Below are 21,815 nucleotides of genomic sequence, written 5' to 3'. Positions count from 1 at the left end.
CTGCCCCCCTTCAATCTCATTTTATGTCCTCTCGTTCTACCGCCTTCCCATCTCCGGAAAAGATTCGTTTGCGGATTAATACCTTTCAAATATTTGAACATCTGTATCATATCACCCCTGTTCCTCCTTTCCTCCAGGGTGTACATGTTCAGGTCAGCAAGCCTCTCTTCATACGTCTTGGAACGTAAATCCCATACCATCCTTGTAGCTTTTCTTTGTACCGCTTCCATTTTTTTAACATCCTTCGCAAGATGCGGCCTCCAAAACTGAACACAATACTCCAGGTGGGGCCTCACCAACGTCTTATACAGGGGCATTAAAACCTCCTTTCTTCTGCTGGTCACTCCTCTCTCTATACAGCCTAGCAATCTTCTAGCTACTGCCACCGCCTTGTCGCACTGTTTCGTCACCTTCAGGTCCTCAGATACTATCACCCCAAGATCCCTCTCCCCGTCCGTGCCTATCAGACTCTCCCCGCCTAACACATACGTCTCCCTTGGATTTCTACTCCCCAAGTGCATCACTTTGCATTTCTTCGCATTGAATTTTAATTGCCAAAGGTTAGACCATTCTTCTAGCTTCTTCAGATCTTTTTTCATGTTTTCCACACCCTCCGGGGTGTCCACTCTGTTGGAAATCTTGGTGTCATCGGCAAAAAGGCAAACCTTACCTTGTAACCCCTCGGCAATGTCACTCACAAATATATTGAACAGAATCGGCCCCAGCACCGATCCCTGAGGCACTCCACTACTCACCTTTCCCTCCTCCGAGCGAACTCCATTCACCACCACCCTCTGGCGTCTGTCCGTCAACCAGTTTCTAATCCAGTTCACCACTTCAGGTCCTATCTTCAGGCTGTCTAGTTTATTTAAGAGCCTCCTGTGGGGAACCGTGTCAAAAGCCTTGCTGAAATCTAAGTAGATGACGTCCATAGCACGTCCTTGATTTAATTCTCCCGTCACCCAGTCAAAGAATTCAATGAGATTCGTTTGGCACGATTTCCCTTTGGTGAAACCATGTTGTCTCAGATCTTGCAACTTATTGGCTTCCAGGATATTCACTATCCTTTCCTTCAGCATGGCTTCCATTACTTTTCCAATAACCGAAGTGAGGCTTACCGGCCTGTAGTTTCCAGCTTCTTCCCTATCCCCACTTTTGTGAAGAGGGACCACCTCCACTGTTCTCCAATCCCTCGGAACCTCTCCCGTCTCCAAGGATTTATTAAACAAGTCTTTAAGAGGACCCGCCAGAACCTCTCTGAGCTCCCTCAGTATTCTGGGGTGGATCCCGTCCGGCCCCATGGCTTTGTCCACCTTCAGCTTTCCAAGTTGTTGATACACACTCTCTTCCGTGAACGGTGCTCTATCCACCTCATTCTCAGGTGTACTTTTGCTAGTCCCTCTCGGTATGTAATACTTTATATGTATATCCGAGTTTGATTTGTCCCTGCCTTTCTCGGCACAGACCGTAGAAGTCCGCCCTGCACCGGTTTTATTCTCCAAATACCGGCGTCGCCACCCAATGTCCGCTAAGATTCCATAGATCCATTCCTTCTAAACAGGATTCCTTTGTGTTTATCCCACGCATGTTTGAAGTCCATTACTGTTTTCATCTCCACCACCTCCCGCGGGAGGGCATTCCACGTATCCACCACCCTCTCCGTGAAAAAATACTTCCTGACATTACTTCTGAGTCTGCCCCCCTGCAACCTCAATTCATGTCCTCTCGTTCTACCACCTTCCCGTCTCCGGAAAAGGTTTGTATGCGGATTAATACCATTCAAATATTTGAATGTCTGTATCATGTCACCCCTGTTTCTGCTTTCCTCCAAGGTATACATGTTCAGGTCGGCAAGTCTCTCATACTGTTTGTAACGCAAATCCCATACCATTTTCGTAGCTTTTCTTTGCACAGCTTCCAGTCTTTTTACATTTTTAGCCAGAGACGGCCTCCAAAACAACACAATACTCCAAGTGGGGCCTCACCAACGACTTGTAGAGGGGCATCTACCCCTCTCTATGCAGCCTAGCATCCTTCTAGCCACAGCCGTCGCCTCGTCACATTGTTTCTTCACCTTCATATCGTCCGACACCAACACCCCAAGGTCTCTCTCCTGAGTCGAGCTTGCTAATCTCTCCCCTCCTATTCGGTATCTCTCTTTTGGGTTTCTACACCCCAAATGCATCACTCTGCACTTCTTGGCATTAAATTTTAACTGATAGACTGTTACAGAAACCACAATAAAGATATATTGATATCACAAAAAAAACACCACACTTACATCATTGCACACCCTACCTCCATCAGAGTGAACTCTGAATATTGATTTTTCACCAAGAACTTTACACAGACTGATATTTAAAAAGTATTGCAGTGATCAAGAACTTATAGCAAGAAAACGATTGGACTTGCACATACTCTACCTAAGCTAAGTAGCTGCTATGTATTTTTTATGTATAGAGTATCAGTTTTTTGGATAAACAATATCGTTCCTTTATTCGACATTATGACTAGGATGGAGGTAGGGTGTGCAATGATGTAAGTGTGGTGTTTATACACATTTTGAACTGCCAAGTCACTGTAATACACCAAAAAAAAAACTGAGCACAAACCAACATATATAAGTATATTTTATAATTTACACATTTATTTTTCATTTTTTGTTTTCAAAAAAGTTTTTTTGTGATATCAATATATCTTTATTGTGGTTTCTGTAACAGTCTATCAATTGTAATATTAGAAACCGACCTTTATAGGTTACCCAGAAATTTGATTAGTTTATTAAATTTTAACTGCCAGACCCTTGACCATTCTTAACTTTCGGAGATCCCTTCTCATCGTTTCTACTCCCTCCAGGGTATCCACTCTATTGGCTATCTTCGTGTCATCCGCAAAAAGGCAAACATTTCCTTCCAACCCTTCAGCAATATCTCTCACAAATATATTAAACAAAATGGACCCCAGCACCGACCCCTGAGGAACCCCACTGCTCACCATCCTTTCCTCTGAGCGGATTCCATTTACCACCACCCTCTGCCACCTGTCGGTCAACCAGTTTTCTATCCAGTTCACCATGTCGGAGAGAAGGCTTTGGAGCAGGCCACAAGCAGCATATGTCGATCGCTGTTGCAGCCGGCAACATTTGAAGACGGAGCAAGAAAAGTTTTAAGATAGGCGGGATTGAAAGAAGGGGAGATGACAAACCATGCTGGCGGAGTGGGGGGGTCCCTCTAAACTGGTACACACAAGGCCCTGCAAGTGCTAAGGCCTGCCCTGTATCTCATGCATTTTGGTTGTGGATATTATGAAAATCTGACTGGCTGGGTGTGTCGCAAGGACTGGATTTAGGACCCCTGCACTAGAAGAACCAAAATCTCAACACAGTCCCTACTATAGGTTTAAAATATCTGTATGATACAAAATCTTTGAAAGGAGAATGAATTAGAGTAGTTTGGCATTTGTGTTTAGTGCCTAAATCAGGACGCTAATGTCATGTCAGTGGGAGACATAAGATTCGAACCCAAGTTTCTTGGTTCCTAGCCCATTATATTAAACAGTTGGTAGCTATGCATACCTTCACTGGATCTTGACTCCTTTATCATCTCAGAAACATTTAACAATTATCTGTTTAAAGTCTTATCAAAATTATAAATTCTCTACAGACATTTGGGTGCAGGCCAATGAGGCTTGAGGCAGATTAGAAATTTTAGTGTATTGCTGACTTGCAGATTAAACTGCCTGGCTAGTATTTAGATTTTGCTAGATGGCAGGTGTTCTTAGATAAATCTTTATATCATACTGAGAGAGAGGTTTTTGTTCTACATTAAAATAAGTGTAGAAAGGGAAAATCTACAACCAAGAAAAACTATAGCAGTGTGATTTGATTTTGTGAGTGGAAAAAGGAACTCAGCAAAATTGCTTTATAGCACTTTGTTTTTGAATTGTGCACTTTGTATGTTGAAGAAATATACCTGTCCTCTGCACAGCTACACAGATAGGCAAACACAGCGGGGGTGACAAGGGAGGATGATGCAGAAACGACATGTCCAGTGGACTCAAAAGTTCACAGCAGGTGTTTTATTTAAGAGACTTTGGTCCTGAGGAACTGAGTTCGATTCCTGGCACAGGCAGCTCCTTGTGACTCTGGGCAAAGTCACTTTAACCCTCCATTGCCCCATGTAAGCCGCATTGAGCCTGCCATGAGTGGGAAAGTGCGGGGTACAAATGTAGCAAAAAATTAAAAAAACAAGTGGACTCGACCCGAGTCATGCTTTGGCCTGCCTCAGGAGTCCTTATGAACTTAAAATGAACACATGACTCGATGCAGTCCTGCGTTTTGGCACAGTTAGCGCCTGCCTCAGGAGTCAAAACATTATGTTTTTTCCAACACTGACGTATTATTTTGACTCCTGAGGCTGGCGCTAACTGCGCCAAAACGCAGGACTGCAATGAGTCAAGTGTTCATTTTAAGTTCATAAGGACTCCTGAGGCAGGCCTCTGCAGCCGAAACACGACTCATGTCGCGTCCACTAGTTTCTTAAACAAAGCACCTGATGTGAACTTTTTTGAGTCCTCTGGACGTGTCTTTTCTGCATCAACCTTCGTGTCACCCCCGCTGTGTTTGTCTATCGAAGAAATATATATATATTTTTTTGTTACATTTGTACCCCACGCTTTCCCACTCATGGCAGGCTCAATGCGGCTTACATGGGGCAGTGGAGGGTTAAGTGACTTGCCCAGAGTCACAAGGAGCTGCCTGTGCCTGAGGTGGGAATCAAACTCAGTTCCTCAGTTCCCCAGGACCAAAGTCCACCACCCTAACCACTAGCACTCCTCCACTCAGTATGAAGTAGGTTTATTGGCCCAGCTCTTTAATGTGCATATGTTCAAGCAGTTTTAACTCCTGGAGCAGATACTTTGTTAATGGCATTAGCCAAAAGTTTTCTATTGTTTAGATGTGGGGGTTTGTGTAATATTTGTTTCATTCCAGTTCAACAAATTGGACAATGACAAATCTGGCCACATTTTATCGTTCACATCTGTGTACATTAAAGGTCATTGTTTTTTTTGGGATTTAGTTCTAATAAACAGGTTACTATATTTTTTCCTACTCTAGGCTTCCAGATTTGGCACTATTAGACTTCAACTAAGAAGGGATTTTTTCCCCCCTCTTAGTCCCCCTCTCAGTTCCCTTAACCCATTCAGTGCTGCAACAGTCCTTGGCTGGGGGGTCCTGCCCCAGGGCACCTTGTAGAAATCAGCTATTAGGTGTCATCTTTGTGTGACCCATTCAAATGTAGCATCAAAACTAAAATTTAATTGTATTTATTAAGCCTTTCTTGGTATCGGGTTTTGGCACTTTTTAGCCAACTCTTTTATTTACTTGACCAAGCCAAAAAGCATGTGTAAGTGCTTTTAAAAGTAATTAGATGGGCAGACCTGCTGGATTATGGATAAAGGGCCTGGGTTCAAATCTTGGGGGAAGTCATGGAAAGTTTTGCAATAGCAGCTGTGGCTGGCTTATTCATAGCATGTGGGACAAGCTTCAGCATAAGTAAACAGAATTGGAGAGATTTCCCACTGTTCCTGGATCTTGTCCTTTCCAACCCAACAGAAGTTGGAAAGAATTATATAGAGAAGGGGTTAGAGAATTTGGGAATCTTATAGAATCTGACCTACTTTGTTCAATATGAGGATGCTTGATGCTATCTGTGATGTACCCTCTAGCAGTGTGGGTTCAATGTTAAATACTAACAGCATTGTTTTTTATTTTTCTTTCTTTTTAAGTAAAAAGGCCTGCAAATATTTTGAGCAAGGGAAAGGAACCTGCCCATTTGGAGGAAAATGTCTGTACCTGCACGCTTATTCTGATGGGACACGAGCAGAACCTGAGAAACCACGGAAGCAGCTCAGCTCGGAGGGCACCGTCCGGGTAAGGCAGGCATAGTAGGTAGACTTTGTGGGCCAACAACTATTATGCCACTCTGTATGTGACTGCTCTCATCAATAGCCTGCCCTGTACCCATAGGATGCATGGTATGTCCAAACTGTCTGAACTTTTAACATGTACATTAGCAGAAGATTGAACATTCAGAGAGATGAGAGAAAATTTTATCTAGTTTTCAAATCTTGGGATCTTGCCAGGTATTTGTGACCTGGATTGGCCACTGTTGGAAACAGGATGCTGGGCTTGATGGACCTTTGGTCTGCACCAGTATGGCAATACTTATGTACTTATGTAAATCTTTGCAAAGTATTGTGCTGTTTCTTTAATTTTTAAAATCTGCTGGACATAGTCTATTAAATTGTAATAGGTTAAAAGTAACCCGAGACATATATTATGTACATTTTAACCCATAAGTAATGCCACACTGGGAAAGAGACCAAGGGTCCATCGAGCCCAGCATCCTGGGCACCTGGCGAGCTCCCCAAACGTACAAACATTCTATACATATTATTCCTGGAATTGGTTTATTTTAGTGCTCCTTTCTCTTCTGTGGCACTCATGGCTCTTAGTTTGCTTGGGGAGGTGGTGGTGGGGGGAAGAGGTAAGGGAAGCTTCTACTAGGGATCATGGAAATAGAGTGGGTAGGTGAGGAGAGGGTGGGGGCTGACAGAGAATTTGGGCGGTAAGGGGGCTTCTAGCTCTGTGCTTTTTTTCCAGGACTGTGCAACGGTGCATTAAGGGCCAGGTTTACTAAGTTGTGTTCTTTTAGACACAGACTGAGAAAACACCTTAGAAAATCAGGTCCTGAAGGAGATGCAGTAATCCTCCAAAGAATCTCTTTCTCTGTTTTCTTCCACTCTTTAAACTTACTTAAGGGGAGGGGGGGTGATTTGAAAGGTCACATTGAGCCTAGAAATAGGTGGGAAAATGTGGGATACAAATGTAACAAATAAAATAAAAGGTCTCGGGCGGTGGTTCCTAGATTCAGTGAGAATTTCATGGTGTGATGTGAATCGTTCCTCTTTACAGTAGCAGGATCTTGCTATAATCTTGTTGCTTCACTGCCTTCTTCCAGTTCTTCAACTCTGTCCGACTTTGGGATTTCATTGAAGATAGAGAAAATCGGAGTACACCCAGCGCTGAAGATGAAGTGGCAGAGTTGGGAGAGCTGTTCATGCACCTCTCAGGAGTAGAGCAAGAGCCTACAGCTCCCTCAGAATGAGAGCTCAAGGACTGGACACCTCCTTGTGTATCAATTCAGTTATTTATTAGAGAGGTTTGCTTACTGTGACAGTAGCATTAAACACCACTTGGGGTAAAAAAAAAAAAAAAGTCAAGTTAGAGCCTTGACATAATCAACATCTTTGTGCAGCAAGAAAATAAAACGAAGGACACACTAATTAGGAAATACCATTCTTTGCAAAAGCAGAGTTATTGCATGATAGAAGATTAAGAGGGTCATTTCGATATGATGTCTAAATCCGATTTTGGACATTTTGCTGAAAAATGTCCAAAAATCAGTGGTGAACATTGTAATTTGTGAACCAGAAAAACGTGTTTTTGCTTTGAAAATGGCCATTTTGTAGACGTTTTGTGCTCGTTGCGTTTTTCTTTTGTGACCAGTTTCGGGGGGGGGGGGGGGGGGGGGGGGGAACTCATCCAAAGGAAAAACGCCCAAAAACAAACCACTGGGATGTAAGGGGGGGGGGGGGGGCTTGGGCTTGCATTCTTAGACATCCCAGCAGAGCAGCGGGGCGTGCTAGGGGGCACTGCAGTGGACTTCACATAAAGGGTCCCAGGTACACATCACTGTTACCCCCTTATGTTGTACAGTAAGCCCTCCAAAACCCACCCAGTTTACTCAAGTGTACACCACTACAGTACTCCTTATGGTGCTGGTGTCACCTATATGTGGTTACAGTAGGTTTCTGGCGAGTTTGGAGGGCTCACACTTTCCACCCCAAGTCTAATATGGGCCTGGGTCCCCTTCTCTACCGACCACCAGGCTACTTTAGGAACCTAGTTGCTGATCTAATAGAACTGCCCATAACATCTGAAGCTGTCATAGAGGCTGGTATGTACTGGTTTTTTTTTCTTTTTTTTTTCATTTCTTTGGGGGTGGGAGAGAGTCAGTGACCACTGGGGGAGATCACCTTTTTATGCCTTAGTTGTGATTGAAACGGGTCTAAATGTCTAACTTTTAGCCCTGGATGGTTTTGCTTTGTTCCATAGTGGCAGAAAAACTTCCTAAGTTTTGGGAACACCCAAATCCCGCCCCCTTTTGATGCACTGCAGATGAACGGCATAGAAAAACGTCTTAGAAATGGGTTTCAAAAATAGTGATTTGGAAGTTTTGGCCAACAAAAACACCCACGTGCCACTTTGTGGATGTTTTTCTGTTTCAAAAATGAGCTCCTTCATGGTTCTGGAAAGCAAAACAGAGAGAGGAGCAGTAACATCAGGTACAAAAAAACTGACCTGTGTGAGCAAGGCTCATCACGCATGTTCTCTGAATCGTGCTTTTAATGAAGTAGTGGATTTTTAGTACTTGTACTTCGGGTTATCTAAGTCCATATAGGAATGTGAAGTGCTTTCGTATGCTTGATACCTTACCATAGGCTGATACTTAATCTTGATTATATACTACATATTTATTTAGGTGCCTCTTTCAGAGACAAGTGCAAAAGGTGACATCTATAAACTCTCAGCATGCATCTAGACAGGTAGTACGAGGAACGTGGAAGCATTCTGAATTTTTTTTCTCTTCTGTTGTGCAGCAGTACCTTGTAGCTGAAGTGCTCTTACAGTTAGTGAAATAGTAAGTTAAACACCCTTTTTGCTCTGTGCATATGGTAGAAAGCTGTAGAGGATTGCAGCCGTATTGTTTACTGGTAAAAACAGAGACTGACGTATATAATCTGTGAGATTTTCCACAGTTTTGTGGCCTCAGCTGGGCACAGTTTTGCTATCCACACCAATAAGCTGAGTAGCAAGGAAATAAAGCTATCGCTATGAGAGAGGGAGGGAAGGAGGGAAAGTGCATGTGAAGCCTTTGTCAGCAGCTTTAAGTACAAATGTATGCTACTGGGAGCTAAACGTTTACAAAAATTGTTTGCAGAAGGGGTTTTGGTCTGCTAAATCATGCAGAAACTCTGGCACTGTAGTATTGCTACATACAGCAGAACCCCACTCTAACACTATGATTGGGATCCATAAAATATCCCCTCACGTTATAGCAGGGTCACTAGAACATGAACAGAATTGAACCAAAAATTGATGTGTTACAAAAAGAGCTGCATGTAGAGTTAAAAAAAAAAGAAAGGGGGGGAGCCAAGACATGATGGTGTTATTGCAGGGCATGTTATATCTGGGTTCCACTGTATGTTCCAGTACAGCCTCTCAGTTGTGGATGTTTCAACGCTGTACCGTCCTGATTGGTAGTACTCAAAATACTGGTTTGATGCTGAAGTACTTTTCCCAGAGATGACGGGAGTCAGGATCTGATGGATTATCACAGCAAATCACTGAGCTGAGAAGCAGCCTAAGCCATTGCAGTATCAAATATGCTATCAAATTAGTTTTTACATGAAGATTTTCTTGTAAAGTTGACTATCTGTAGATTATAGGTAGGGTAACAGTCTTGGTTTTAGGTCATGGCATTCATACTGATACAGGTCTGTTCGCCCGGTTGAGCTCTCAAATTAAAAATTTAAAAATAGCTACATCTCTCTGGATCCCATGGGTTAAGACCAGAACTGACTCGGCTTATACCCTGGATGTGGAGTCATATAATTGCTCTAGTTAGAAGAAACATCTCTAGCTGTTTAACTATTTAGAAACTCTAAATCCCAAAGATTACTCTACCAGTGGAAGAGTGGCCTAGTGGTTAGTGTGGTGGACTTTGGTCCTGGGGAACTGGGTTCGATTCCCATTGCAGGCACAGGCAGCTCCTTGTGACTCTGGGCAAGTCACTTAACCCTCCATTGCCCCAGGTACAAATAAGTACCTGTATATAATATGTAAGCCGCATTGAACCTGCTATGAGTGGGAAAGCGCAGGGTACAAATGTAACAAAAATAAAAAAATAAAATATTACAGTGATGGATTGAAATCTAAATTTTATTGAAATAAATAATACTCGATGTGGCTGTATTTCACCCACACAGGCTGAATCAGCAGTAAAATACACAATTAAAATAGCAAACACAAAACATAGATAATGCGTTAATCACAATAACAAACATACAGTTGACATGAATAAACAAGAGAACAAAAATGTTGAGAGACTTAGGGACCCCTTTACTAAAACTTAGAATATGCTAACAGACATTAGATGCACTAAGTGCCATGTGGTCTATAGATATAAAATGTGATGCCCATTAGCACGTGGGCTAAGCTTTAGTGAAAGGGCCCCTTAATTATCAGTATATACAGTATAAAACTATAAACTTTCTAAATATATCAGTGATGTGGTAAATGTTCAAGTACAAATGCCACATCTTGTAATTTGTTGAGGGTTAGAGTGGAGGTTGGGTTGTCATTCCCTACCTCCTCCTGTGGGCTTCCATCAACAGTGTGAAGTAGCCTCTTTTGCGTTATACCAACACAGGCCTTTATTTGCAACTTTCCTCTTCAGTAGTAACATTGCTTAAGAAAATCAAGCTGGACTCAGAATTAACTCTTACTCATAAGAACATAACCATTGCCAAAAGTCCAGCATCCTGTTTCCAACATAGCTAATCCAGATCACCAGTACCTTACAAGATCTCAGAACAGTAAAACAGGATGCTGGGCTTGAGGGACCTGTGGAAGGGCATAATCGAACGGGGCGCCCAAGTTTTCTTGAGGTTGTCCTTGCAGCACATCCCCGTGAAGGGGCGGGGAAACCCGTATTATTGAAACAAGATGGGCGGCCATCTTTCGTTTCGATAATACGGTCGGGGATGCCCAACTCTCAACATTTAGGGTGACCTTAGAGATTGCCCCCGGTTTTTGGTGATAATGGAAGCAGAGGACACCCATTTCAAAAAATACCAAATCCAACTCATTTTGGTCATGGGAGGAGCCAGCATTCGTAGTGCACTGGTCCCCCTGACATGCCAGGACACCAACCGGGCACCCTAGAGGGCACTGCAGTGCACTAACAACGAAAAAAGCCCTTACCAATCCCTTAGCGATCAGGCATGCAGGAAATTGCATGCAAATGAGCTGCTCACTGTTAGCTCATTTGCACACGATTTCCTTCCTAAGGCGGGGAAGCCAGTGCAGAGCAGCCAATTATTATGCGTGACTGCTCTGCGCATACCAAAGACGGCTTCATCCATGCAGAGAAGCTGCGTGTATAATAGCCATCTACAACCTTAGAAAAATACAAGTCCAGGTGAGAGTGGCCTAGTGGTTAGGGTGGTGGACTTTGGTCCTGAGGAACTGAGTTCGATTCCCACTTCAGGCATAGGCAGCTCTTTGTGATTCTGGGCAAGTCACTTAACCCTCCATTGCCCCATGTAAGCTGCATTGAGCCTGCCATGAGTGGGAAAGCACGGGGTACAAATGTAACAAAAAAAAAAACGTCCAAGTGCTTGTCAGGGATGTCTCTTTTTTTTTTTTTTAATTATTATTTATTTATAATTTGCAATAATTATCAAGACATACAATCTTTTAAGATATAACAACCATTAATCCAAATGAATAACACAAAAAATCATTATAAAGAAATATATAATTTGGTGTCATTTTTTAGTCCACATAGAGGCATATTTTCAAAGCCCTTAGCCTTCCAAAGTTCCATAGGTTTCTATGGAACTTTGGAAGGCTAAGTGCTTTGAAAATATGCCTCATAGTGGGATCCAAGATTTTGATAACCAAAGGGAATTGGCATAAAAAAGGAAATAATATCTAGTTACATTTAAGGCTTTACTCATTGATTATAATCCCTCTAAGGTGTATGGACTTGTCCAGTTCCCTTCCGGGCTTTAAGAAAATCACACAGTTGTTTATCATCATAGAATACATACTTCTGATCTTTAAATATTACTAAGCATTTACAGGGGAAACGTAGTTGAAAACGGGCTTGTAAAGAAAGCACTTCTGTCTTCATTTCTAGAAATTTCTCTCTCTGTTGTTGTGTCCATTTAGATATTTCATGGAAAATCGAGATTTTTCCACCAAGAAAATCTGTTAACTTTCTGAAAGTAGGTTTTCAGCAAGGCTTCCTTGTCTTGCAGAAATACAAATGTCACAAGCAATGTTGATCTCTGTTTTATCTCTTCCCTGGATTGCTCCAGGAAAGCAGATAATTCCAAAGCTGGTATTTCTTCTTTTGAGAGAGGTTCCTGCTGAGTTGACTGTGCAACTTTTCGTTGGCAAATAAAACACTTTTTGTAGTGGAGGTAACATCTGTTCAGAATATTTTAATTGTTCTTTCAATAGTCTAAAGAACATCTCTCTCGGTGAAATCAAATCACAAACTGGAAAATTGAGTATTCAGAGATTTAGATTTCTCATGTTATTTTCTAAATTTTCAATTTTCCTAGAGATCAAAAGTTTCTCTCCCAGCATTTGCGATTGAATTTCTTGCATTTTAGACATTTCCTGATCGTTTTTCAATTGTTTAGCTGAAAGAAGTTCCATCTTGCTTTTCATATCTTTTATTTGAGTGGAATTATTGAGTGATACCGTAATAAAAGATACACAGACCTTGTGAAGGTTCTCCAGAGCAGTCAATATCGCCTCCAGCGATATTTCGGCCAGTCTCGTCAGTGGTTGGATCGCCTCAGCAAACAGCGAAATCTCTGCTTGCTGATCCGTGTCAGCCGCTGGGGCTCGAAATGGCTGGAATCCTTCCATTTTCTCTCCCATAGCCATTCTTTCAAGTGGAGCCTGCCTCCCCTTCAGTGGCGTTCCGATTTCGCTCTCCGGAAAGTGCCCTGCTGGCTTGTGGGAATGGAGGAGTAGTAGGGCCTAGCGGGCTGAGCGAAATATCGCTCGCCAAGCCTGTGCTTTCCCTCGCACTGCAGCAGATACGCCTGCAGGAGTAGACACCAGGAAAGCAGTGATTGATGTCTGCCGAGGTCCAGGGATTTCTGTCCGGGGGAGAGGAGGTCCCGTCGGTTTCCCTTTTCTCTTCGGCATGCCCTTCTGGATATTCAAAAACAGGTATGAGGAAATTTATTCGCGTTGTCTAGAGAGCAACTAACCCTGCTTCCGATCTGTCGGCCATCTTGGATCCTTTTTTTTTTTTTTTTTTTTTTTTTAAAGAGTATGGGTGAAGGACGTCCTTCGCTATGCTTCTGTCCCTGCGACAGCAGTTGAGGACATCCAAAATGTAGATGTTTCTGTGAGAAGGATGTCCATGCTTTTGCTGTGCCTCCGACACCCTTTATTTGGATTTTGGATCACAAGTAGTAGCAGTGGGATTTGAACGGGCCACCTCTGGATTGCAAGATCTGTGCTCTAACCACTAGGCCACTCCTCCACTCCCTTGAAATTTGGCCGTCCCTGTGGGGGGGGGGGGGGGAGGCAGTTCAGGACATCCAAAATATTTGAAATAAGGACATCCACGCCTTCACTATGCCTCTGCTGACACACACATCCCCCCAACCCAGGGACCTGCATACTGCTGCGATGAATCTGAGTATGACATTTCAGGCTAGCAAAAAAAGTTTTTAAAGTTGTTTTTTTCGGGGTGGGAGGTGGTTAGTGACCACTGGAGGAGTCAGGGGAGGTCATCCCCAATTCCCTCCAGTGGTCATCTGGTCAGTTCGAGCACCTTTTTTTAGGCTTGGTCGTAAGAAAAAATGGACCAAGTAAAGTCGCCCAAGTGCTCATCAGGGACACCCTTCTTTTTTCCATTATCGCTCAAGGACACCCATCTGTTAGGCAAACCCCAGTCCCGCCTTCGCTATGCCTCCGACGCCACTGGGAACTTTGGTCATCCCCGCGATGGAAAGCAGTTGGGGATGGCCGAAATCGGCTTTCGATTATGCCGATTTGGGCGACCCTGGGAGAAGGACACCCGTCTCCCAATTTGTGTCAAAAGATAGCCACCCTTCTCTTTCGAAAATAAACCTGTTGGTCTATCCCAGTATGGCAATACTTATCTACTTATAAAAATCATACTGCTCAACATTCCTGAAAGCTTAATTGTGGCAGGGGGCAACATTAATCATCACACCCATCTGGGCAATGGAACAGGAAAATGTACTACTGGTGCTTTGCAAGAGTCTAACAATGATGGAGTTGTTACTGGGACTATAACTGTATTGAAATTCCTCCTAATCCAGTTCTAAGAAAATAGGGCATCCTAACTTCATTACTGAAATGTTTGCTTCTGTAGCTTTGGAGGATTTGCCTATAAGAGGCTGATTAACTGTATATAGGTAGTCTTATGAGCACTGAATTTTTTTTAACTCGAATTTTTGTTGCTATTATCAATTAAACAAACTCAGTGCTGATATTTATTTTACTTTTCAGTTATTCTGAAGATGCTTATCTAACTGCCACAGCTTAAACACATCATTTATTTGTAAGAGAATTGCTAAATTAACCTGTAAAGGTGGCATTGTAGCTTAGTCCTAAAACATTTTCCCTTTGTTGGAAGTTTAACTTTTAGAACCTACTTTCTAAGCTGATTAGAGCAGGCACTTGCTGGTGTTGGGTTTGATCTGAGCCACCTTGTTTTAAGAGTGGTAGACCCCCGTTTATTACATTGCACTAAGGACTAATGCATGTTAAGTACAAAAAAATAAGGCAGCTGCAGTGGGACAACTTTCTTTATTAACAGTTGGACATTCCCTGCTCTGTGGGAGAGCTACTATGCCAGTAGCAATGGAGTTTACAAATGTACGCAGCTGTAGTTTGGGCTATTTACCATGCATTTTCCACCCATTCTGAGCTGGTGAGCATTGGCTGTTCAATGTACTAATTTAACATGGTGCCAGACTGTTAACAATCCAATGGGAATTACCATGCATTTATTTTCAAAGCACTTAGACTTACAATGTTCCATAGTAACGTATGGCACTTTGTAAGTCTAAATACTTTGAAAATGAGCCCCTTACCCTCCTAAAGAAATCGACTGTTCACGAGCAGGCTTGTGATGGAAAATAGTTTGTGGGGGGGGGGGGGGACTGGAGGAAAAACCGCTACCCTTTATAGTGACCCCCACTGCTTTGGAGCCCCCCTTCTACATTTGTCTAGAAATGTCAGTGCAAAGACAAAATTCAAGTCAGGATTAAAGACTTATTACTTCCCCCTTGGGAAAGACTGATGCATAGATTCACTGGCCTGGACTTGACCCTGCAGCTGTATTTTGCTTGTCTTTTTTTTTTTGTTGTTGTGTTTTTTTTTTTTTTACTAGACAGTTATTGTAAACCACTTTGATGTTTACCTAATGGATAGAAAGTCCCTGTCTAAACAACTTGGTAAATATGATTCTACTGCAGAGCTAGGAAAACCACAGCCTATGAGGGTTGAGAACATGGCACTTTGCACCCACCTACCCCACCCTTTAGTCTTGGATGGCCACAGTGAAGGAAAGGTTTGTCATCCACCCCCAATTGTACTAGCTAATAATTCATACTATGCTTTTTCTTATGTTGCTGGTGTAGAGGGGCTAAAGTGAGCTTAGTGTCTTAGTAAACAAAAGCTTGTATCATGTTAATTGCAACAAACTTGTAACTCTGGTTGATATATATTTCTTATATAATTCCCCAACTATTTGTCATGCCACTGTTACATTCAGCGAACTCTTATAGCCATTGTCCTTTTGTAAGAAGGGAGGTGAGGTCTTAGGTAATTAACACCTCATGCATTTTACTCAGTCATCTTTTCAAAGTATTTCAGTTCAAACTTAATTGAATTTTTAGCACTATGCTCTCGGGCTCTTTAGTTTCTAGTAATCTGGTAGCTAAAAATAAAATACATGGAAATGTTTACAGCACCTTTTTAGTTCCGATTTGGGTTCTCAGACTAAAAAAATGGGCTGCCCAGTCTGTTAATACTAGCAATAGCCATAATAGCGGTCCTTAGTGCATACCCCCGCAGTCAGATTAAATTTACAAGAGAGATTTGTGTGCACTACTTCCTTGGTATGCATAGTCATTGTGGATATCCTAAAAACCCACCAGCTGGGTCCAGTCCCACACCTGGGTGGAACACCACTGCTTCAGAGTTTGGACCCTCTTTCCTAGCTGTATCATTGCTGCCCCTGTCCTAAATCACACTGGCTTACTGATAAACTAAGACAGTGAACCTTCAGCTCTCATTTACTTCAAAATTGTGTGGCAATATTCTTAAAATTGGGTTGTGTTGGCATCTACTGGCTGACCTGCACTGTGTATATAAAAAAAATAAGATTGTGGAGTGGTATATAATTTAGCACATAGTGCCTTGAATAGAAAAATGTTGGAATAACTTCAGTATTTTGTAAGCTACTAATAAAGTTTTACAAAGGAGTGGTATGGTATAAATGGTGCAGTTTTATTTTGAGCAGTGAGAGCAAGTGCTTGGCTTAGCTGGGACCTAATCACTGTGTCTGATTTTTTACACCCACTCATATCTCAATGTAACAGCAAAAGGTATCACACCACAGTTCGTATAAAGATAGCCCAGCAATATTATTTTATAAATGAAACATAAAAAGATCTGACATGAATAAGCACATTTACGCACTTAGGGGAACCTATTGCCTCTCACACCAACTGTACTTTCTATAGAGATATAGGCTGTTCTCTGAGGAGGGACAGAAATATAGGCAGAAGATTTTCATTTTCTAATTGCATTTGCTTACTTTCAACAGGTGCAAAGCGTACAGGCTATATTTGTACAAAACAACACTGCAGGGTGTTTTCCTTTGAAAATGTGCTTAAAAGTGCTGGAGGTTCAAAATACACAGGGGTCGGCCAGCTCCACCACCGGTATTAGTAATCTCAAAGAATTTTTCCCTGTTCTGCACTACTGGTGAAAAATCTGATTGAATAGTGGGTTGGGGAAATTTCTGCTAGTTCCATCTTCAGTGGTAGATAAGATTTAAGCTGCTTTCTATGTTATACATTATTTATGGTTTTGTGCATTTAATATATTACTTTTTGCAAAATGCATCAAAGTGGTGTATAATGTTCAACTAAAAGATTGGGAAAGGAACTACAGTATCAGACAGGAAAGTTAAAGACTTAAAGTCACACACAGTGCTGTTGATCAAGGTAAGGGAAAGCTATAGAGAATGGTTAGTGATACGAGTCAAATGCAATTGAACATGTGAGTCAAAGAAGATTTACATCATGGATATGATGCTTCAAGACAGAGGTTTTGGAAGGAAGTTTGAGAGAAGGGACAGATAAAGCATTGCAGAGAGGAATTTGTGGACTCAGGCTGGGCACACAGGAGGCAAATAGAGTCAAAGATCCTCCAGTGAGCACAGAGTAGGAGAAGGAGTGTAAGGAACTATCAGGCAGAAGATAAGAGGGGCTGGTGGAGTGCAGTGTCTTGTAGGTTTAAGATGAGAACCTTGAATTTTATCTGGTAAGAAACAGGCATCATTAGTGGTATTGCAGGAGAGGGGAGATGTGGTCAGTGTGTCTAGCATGACAGAGAATACTACTGGCTAAATTTTGAACAGATTGGAGTTTATATAGGGAGTGTCTGGGGGAATCCAGGGTAGGTGATTGCACTAGTTGATCTTTGAAATGATTAAAGCTAGCATAACAGTAAGCTATGGGCAATGGTCTAAGACTGAATGAATGGATCCAACAAAATTGGTTGAAGGCAAAGAAAACAGAACTTGACAAGGGTGTTGGTGGTATAGCCAGGGTTGAGCTCAGGCCCACCAAGCAGTGGCAGGCGCAGATCCCCAAACCCTGGTAGCTGAAGACTCCTGGTGCTCTGGCCTTTTTTTTTTTTTTTTTTTTTTTTTTTAACTGCCTCTGGTACATTTTAAATCCTTCAGTGCTGGGCTGGCAGCATGACTCATGCTAGAGCTTTCCCTCTGATGTAACATCCTGTTCAAGGGACAGCTCAGGGCTGGCACAAGAAGCTGGTATGAGTCGCTGCTCACTGCCAGCCCACTACTAAAGGATTAAAGTAAGATGCCAGATTGGCAGGGGGGGGTCCTGTGCCCATCCATTTTGGGCTCAAGCCTGCTCCCATTGGGTGTCTGGGTATGCCTCTGAGGTGTTTTACCTGTAGCTCAAAAGATAACAATGATAATTCCAAGATCTGCAACATTGGGAACCAGTTGGAAGGTGGTACGGCAAAAGAAAGGTGAAACAGGGTGGGGAAAAAAACCAGTGATCCAACAGCCCACTATTTTAAAATGGTTAACAACAAGATGGTTGTCAACTATTTGGAAATCACAGTGAATGCAGACTGAAATCTATCACTTAAATGTACACTAATACAATAATATACATTATAATATTGTATTAGCGTACATTTAAGTGATAGATTTCTGTGATAAATTTCTAAGGGAAGTTGCTTATACAGAGATAAAACAACAATTTAAGAACAGCAGTAGGTTTTAAAGGATAAGTTTATCTTTAAAATACAAACAGAAAATATACTTCCAGAATCTGGAGGAGAGGAGAGTTAGTCTTTAAAATAAATACATAGGATATACTTCCAGAACTTGTGATAGGATGGGGAAAGGGGATATTATCCCCTTGAGTATTGAGAACATTGGTATACATAAGGTTTATTGAGTGCATGAGTGGACAGACTTTGAAGTTTAAATGATTTATTTAGGTTGAGTCTTCCATATGATTTTGGGAGCACTGGTTTTGTTTGCTTAAATTACATATAAAATTTTGGAGAAGTTTAATGCTCAAGAAACTTGTCCATCCTTAGATGCAGATATTACCTATGCTGCTGCTCCGTTTGGGTGCGTTAACACTCTGAGAATCTCCACTTACAAATATTTTTTTCTTTAGGATCCATATTTTGGATATTTGATTTATAATTCTTCAAAGTCAGTCTTCTCATAGTTCTCTTTAAGTTAGGACTCTGGTTTGTATTTTATTATTAATAGGACAGTTGGCATGGATTTGGCCAAGGGAAGTCTTTCCTTACCAATTTGCTTCATTTCTTTGAAGATGTGAAAGGTAGGAATAAAGCATGTCAATAAAGGTGACCTGGTTAATGTATTTTCCGAATTTTCTGACAAAGTTCACATGAGACTCCCGAGAAAATTAGACAGTCATGGCAGAGGAGGCAATATTCTGTTGTGGATTAGGAATTAGTTATTAGACAGAAAAGAGAGGATAGGGTTAAATGGCCATTTTTCTCAATGGAGTAGGGTGAATAGAGGAGTGCCACAGGGATCTGTACTGGGACCAGTGCTATTTAATATATTGATAAATGATCTGGAACTTGGAATGACAAGCAAGGTAATTAAATTTGCAGATAATACAAAACTTTTCAAAGTTGTTAAAACACATGCAGACTATGAAAAATGGCAGGAAGACCTTAGGAAATTGGAAGACTGGGCATCCAAATGGCAGAAGAAAGTTAATGTGCACAAATGCAAAGTGATGCACATTGAAAAGAACAATCCAAATCATAGTTACCTGATGCTAAGGTTCATCTAGAGGGTCAGCACCCAAGAAAAAGATCTATGTGTTATTATAGACAATTCCGTGAAATCTTCTGTCCAGTGTGCAGTGACAGCCAAAATATGCAAACAGGATGCTAGGAATTAATAGGAAAGGGATGATAACACCAAGAATACTAAAATGCCTCTGTCGCTCTATGGTGTGACTTCAGCTTGAGTATTATGTTCAATTGTGGTCACCATATTTGAAAAAAGATATAGTGGAATTAGAAAAGGTTCAAGAGCAACCAAAATGATAAAGGAGATGAGAACTCCTCTCATATCAGAAAGGCTAAAAGGTTAGGGTTCCAGCTTGGAAATGAGATGGCTGAGGGGAGATATGATTGCGGTCTATGAAATCCTGAGTGGTGCAGAACAAGTAAAAGTGAATCAATTTTTTTTTACTCTCAAGATGTACAAGGACTAGGGGACACACAATGCAGTTACATGAAAATATTTTTTCACTCAACAAATAGTTAATTTCTGGAATTTGTTGCCAGATGATGTGGTAACAGCTAGCCCATCTGGGTTTTAAAAAGGTTTGGACAAGTTCATGGAGGAAAAGGCTGTAGTCTACTATTGAAATAGACATAGGGAAGCCACTGCTTGACCTGGGATTGGTAGCATGGATTGCTGCTGCTATTTGGGCTTCTGCCAGGTACTTATGACCCAGATTGGCCACTGTTGGAAACAGGATACTGGGCTAGATGGACCATTGGTCTGATCCACTGTGGCTATTCTTATGTAAATCCATTCAATACTGGAATTGACAAACATTGGGCTCCTTCTGACCTCAGAACTCTCCCTGGTCTACAGATCTTCAAAACATTTAACAAATAAAAAGCAGACTCATCTTTTAGAGCCTTATGAATCAAAAGCAGTATTTTTAAAAGCACTTGATTCAACTGGCAGCCAATATAATTGGATAAGCAACTGTGTAGCTGACTGAATACATGATATCAAATAAAGTTGCATTCTGCACTATTTGCAAAGTCTTCATAGATGAAGTAGATACGCCAAGTTACAAAGGATTAACGGTACTCCAGATCACTTAAAACCATGACCTGGACTACCATTCTAAAACTGTCAACTGGAATAAAAGATTTCACCTTGCTCAGTAGATGTAACTTAACTCATCAGTCAGGCTTTTAATTCCGCATAATGAAATACCTACCTGATGACAGCCCTAAAATTACCCTGCCACTTTACAGAAAAAGGTAAAGGATACTGATAGTGAGTAAGTTTGTATCACCAACATGCTAATTGTACCAACAACATTTATCAACTATTCAGAACTTTTGTTTAAAAGGCAACTGCTTTACTTTGAAATCTGTTTTTAGATGATAGTGTGGTTTTGCTAGAAGGGGCAAGAGTTCTCACTTTGTCTAAAGTTATCCACAGGATTGCAAGGTGCAATATCCAGGGATGGTGTTCCTGGGGCAAATTTAGCCACACAATTGGAAAACATACAGTGATTGTAGTTTTCAACTCTATGTACATTTTAGTTTCTATAGAAATTTTACCTATAGAAAAAAAGGGAAAAGAAATGAGACTTGATATACAGTTTTTCTGTGGGTTTTTGCCAGTACAGTCAAAGCATTTTACATAGCATATACAGGTACTTATTTGTACCTGGGTCAATGAAGGGTTAAGTGACTTGCCCAGAGTCACAAGGATCTGTACTGGGAATCAAACCCAGTTCCCCAGGATCAAGGTCCACTGCACTAACCACTAGGCTATTCCTCCACAGGTACCTTGTAGCTGTGTTGGCTTTCAAACGGAAGTACCCGCATATGACTGCACAGAGGTAAGCTGTTAGCAAATTGCCTCTTAAATGATGTGCATCTTTAAAAAAAGGGGCTCAGGCAGCCATTTTTTAATTTCCTTGCTGTATATAATACTCCATCTCTCCAGCCAATCAAAATGGTTAACAATAATAAGGTTCAGACTATCATCTAAAATAAAAAGGATGTAAAACTTTTAAAATACTAAGTAGTTTCTACATCCCTTCAGTTTCAACAAAGTTATATTTTAGTGCATCTCACACAGTAGAAGGGTAATTTCAAAATCTAACTTTAGGGAGCCTTAGCAGTTGGTGAGATCTTTACTTCTCAGTCCAGTGCCTGCCTCAACTCATTAGATGCTGTGGGAGGTAAGCTGCTGCCAGCTAACTCTTGGCAAGATGGCCCCAAGTCCCCATTTTCATTGTTTTTCTGTAGAGAGTTGAGTCTGCCCTACCTTGCTTGTTCACAGAGAACACTGGCATTCACTTGTAAAGTGATGGAG

General features: G+C 41.6%; 1 protein-coding gene across 2 annotated transcripts in view; it reads left to right on the top strand.

The window, feature by feature from the left end:
* MKRN2 (makorin ring finger protein 2) overlaps positions 1 to 20,752 on the top strand; it is a 41,723-nt gene extending 20,971 nt beyond the window's left edge. Inside the window, exons 7-9 of one of the 2 annotated variants that reach the window (XR_003942424.1) lie at positions 5,788 to 5,932; positions 7,023 to 7,279; positions 20,741 to 20,752. Coding sequence is in view for 1 of the 2 variants with exons in the window: in XM_030205655.1 (XP_030061515.1) it covers positions 5,788 to 5,932; positions 7,023 to 7,169 (292 nt within the window). In the remaining variant the exon portion in view is untranslated. Of the gene's footprint in view, positions 1 to 5,787; positions 5,933 to 7,022; positions 7,572 to 20,740 lie in introns of those variants that run through there. The other variant, XM_030205655.1, reaches the window with a different exon arrangement.
* Positions 20,753 to 21,815: the final 1,063 nt, after the last annotated feature.

This window comes from Microcaecilia unicolor, chromosome 6 (assembly GCF_901765095.1).
Source record: "Microcaecilia unicolor chromosome 6, aMicUni1.1, whole genome shotgun sequence".
Lineage (NCBI taxonomy): Eukaryota > Metazoa > Chordata > Amphibia > Gymnophiona > Siphonopidae > Microcaecilia > Microcaecilia unicolor.
Note: the sequence above shows the minus strand (reverse complement) of the source record. Positions and strands in the feature narration are given on the sequence as shown.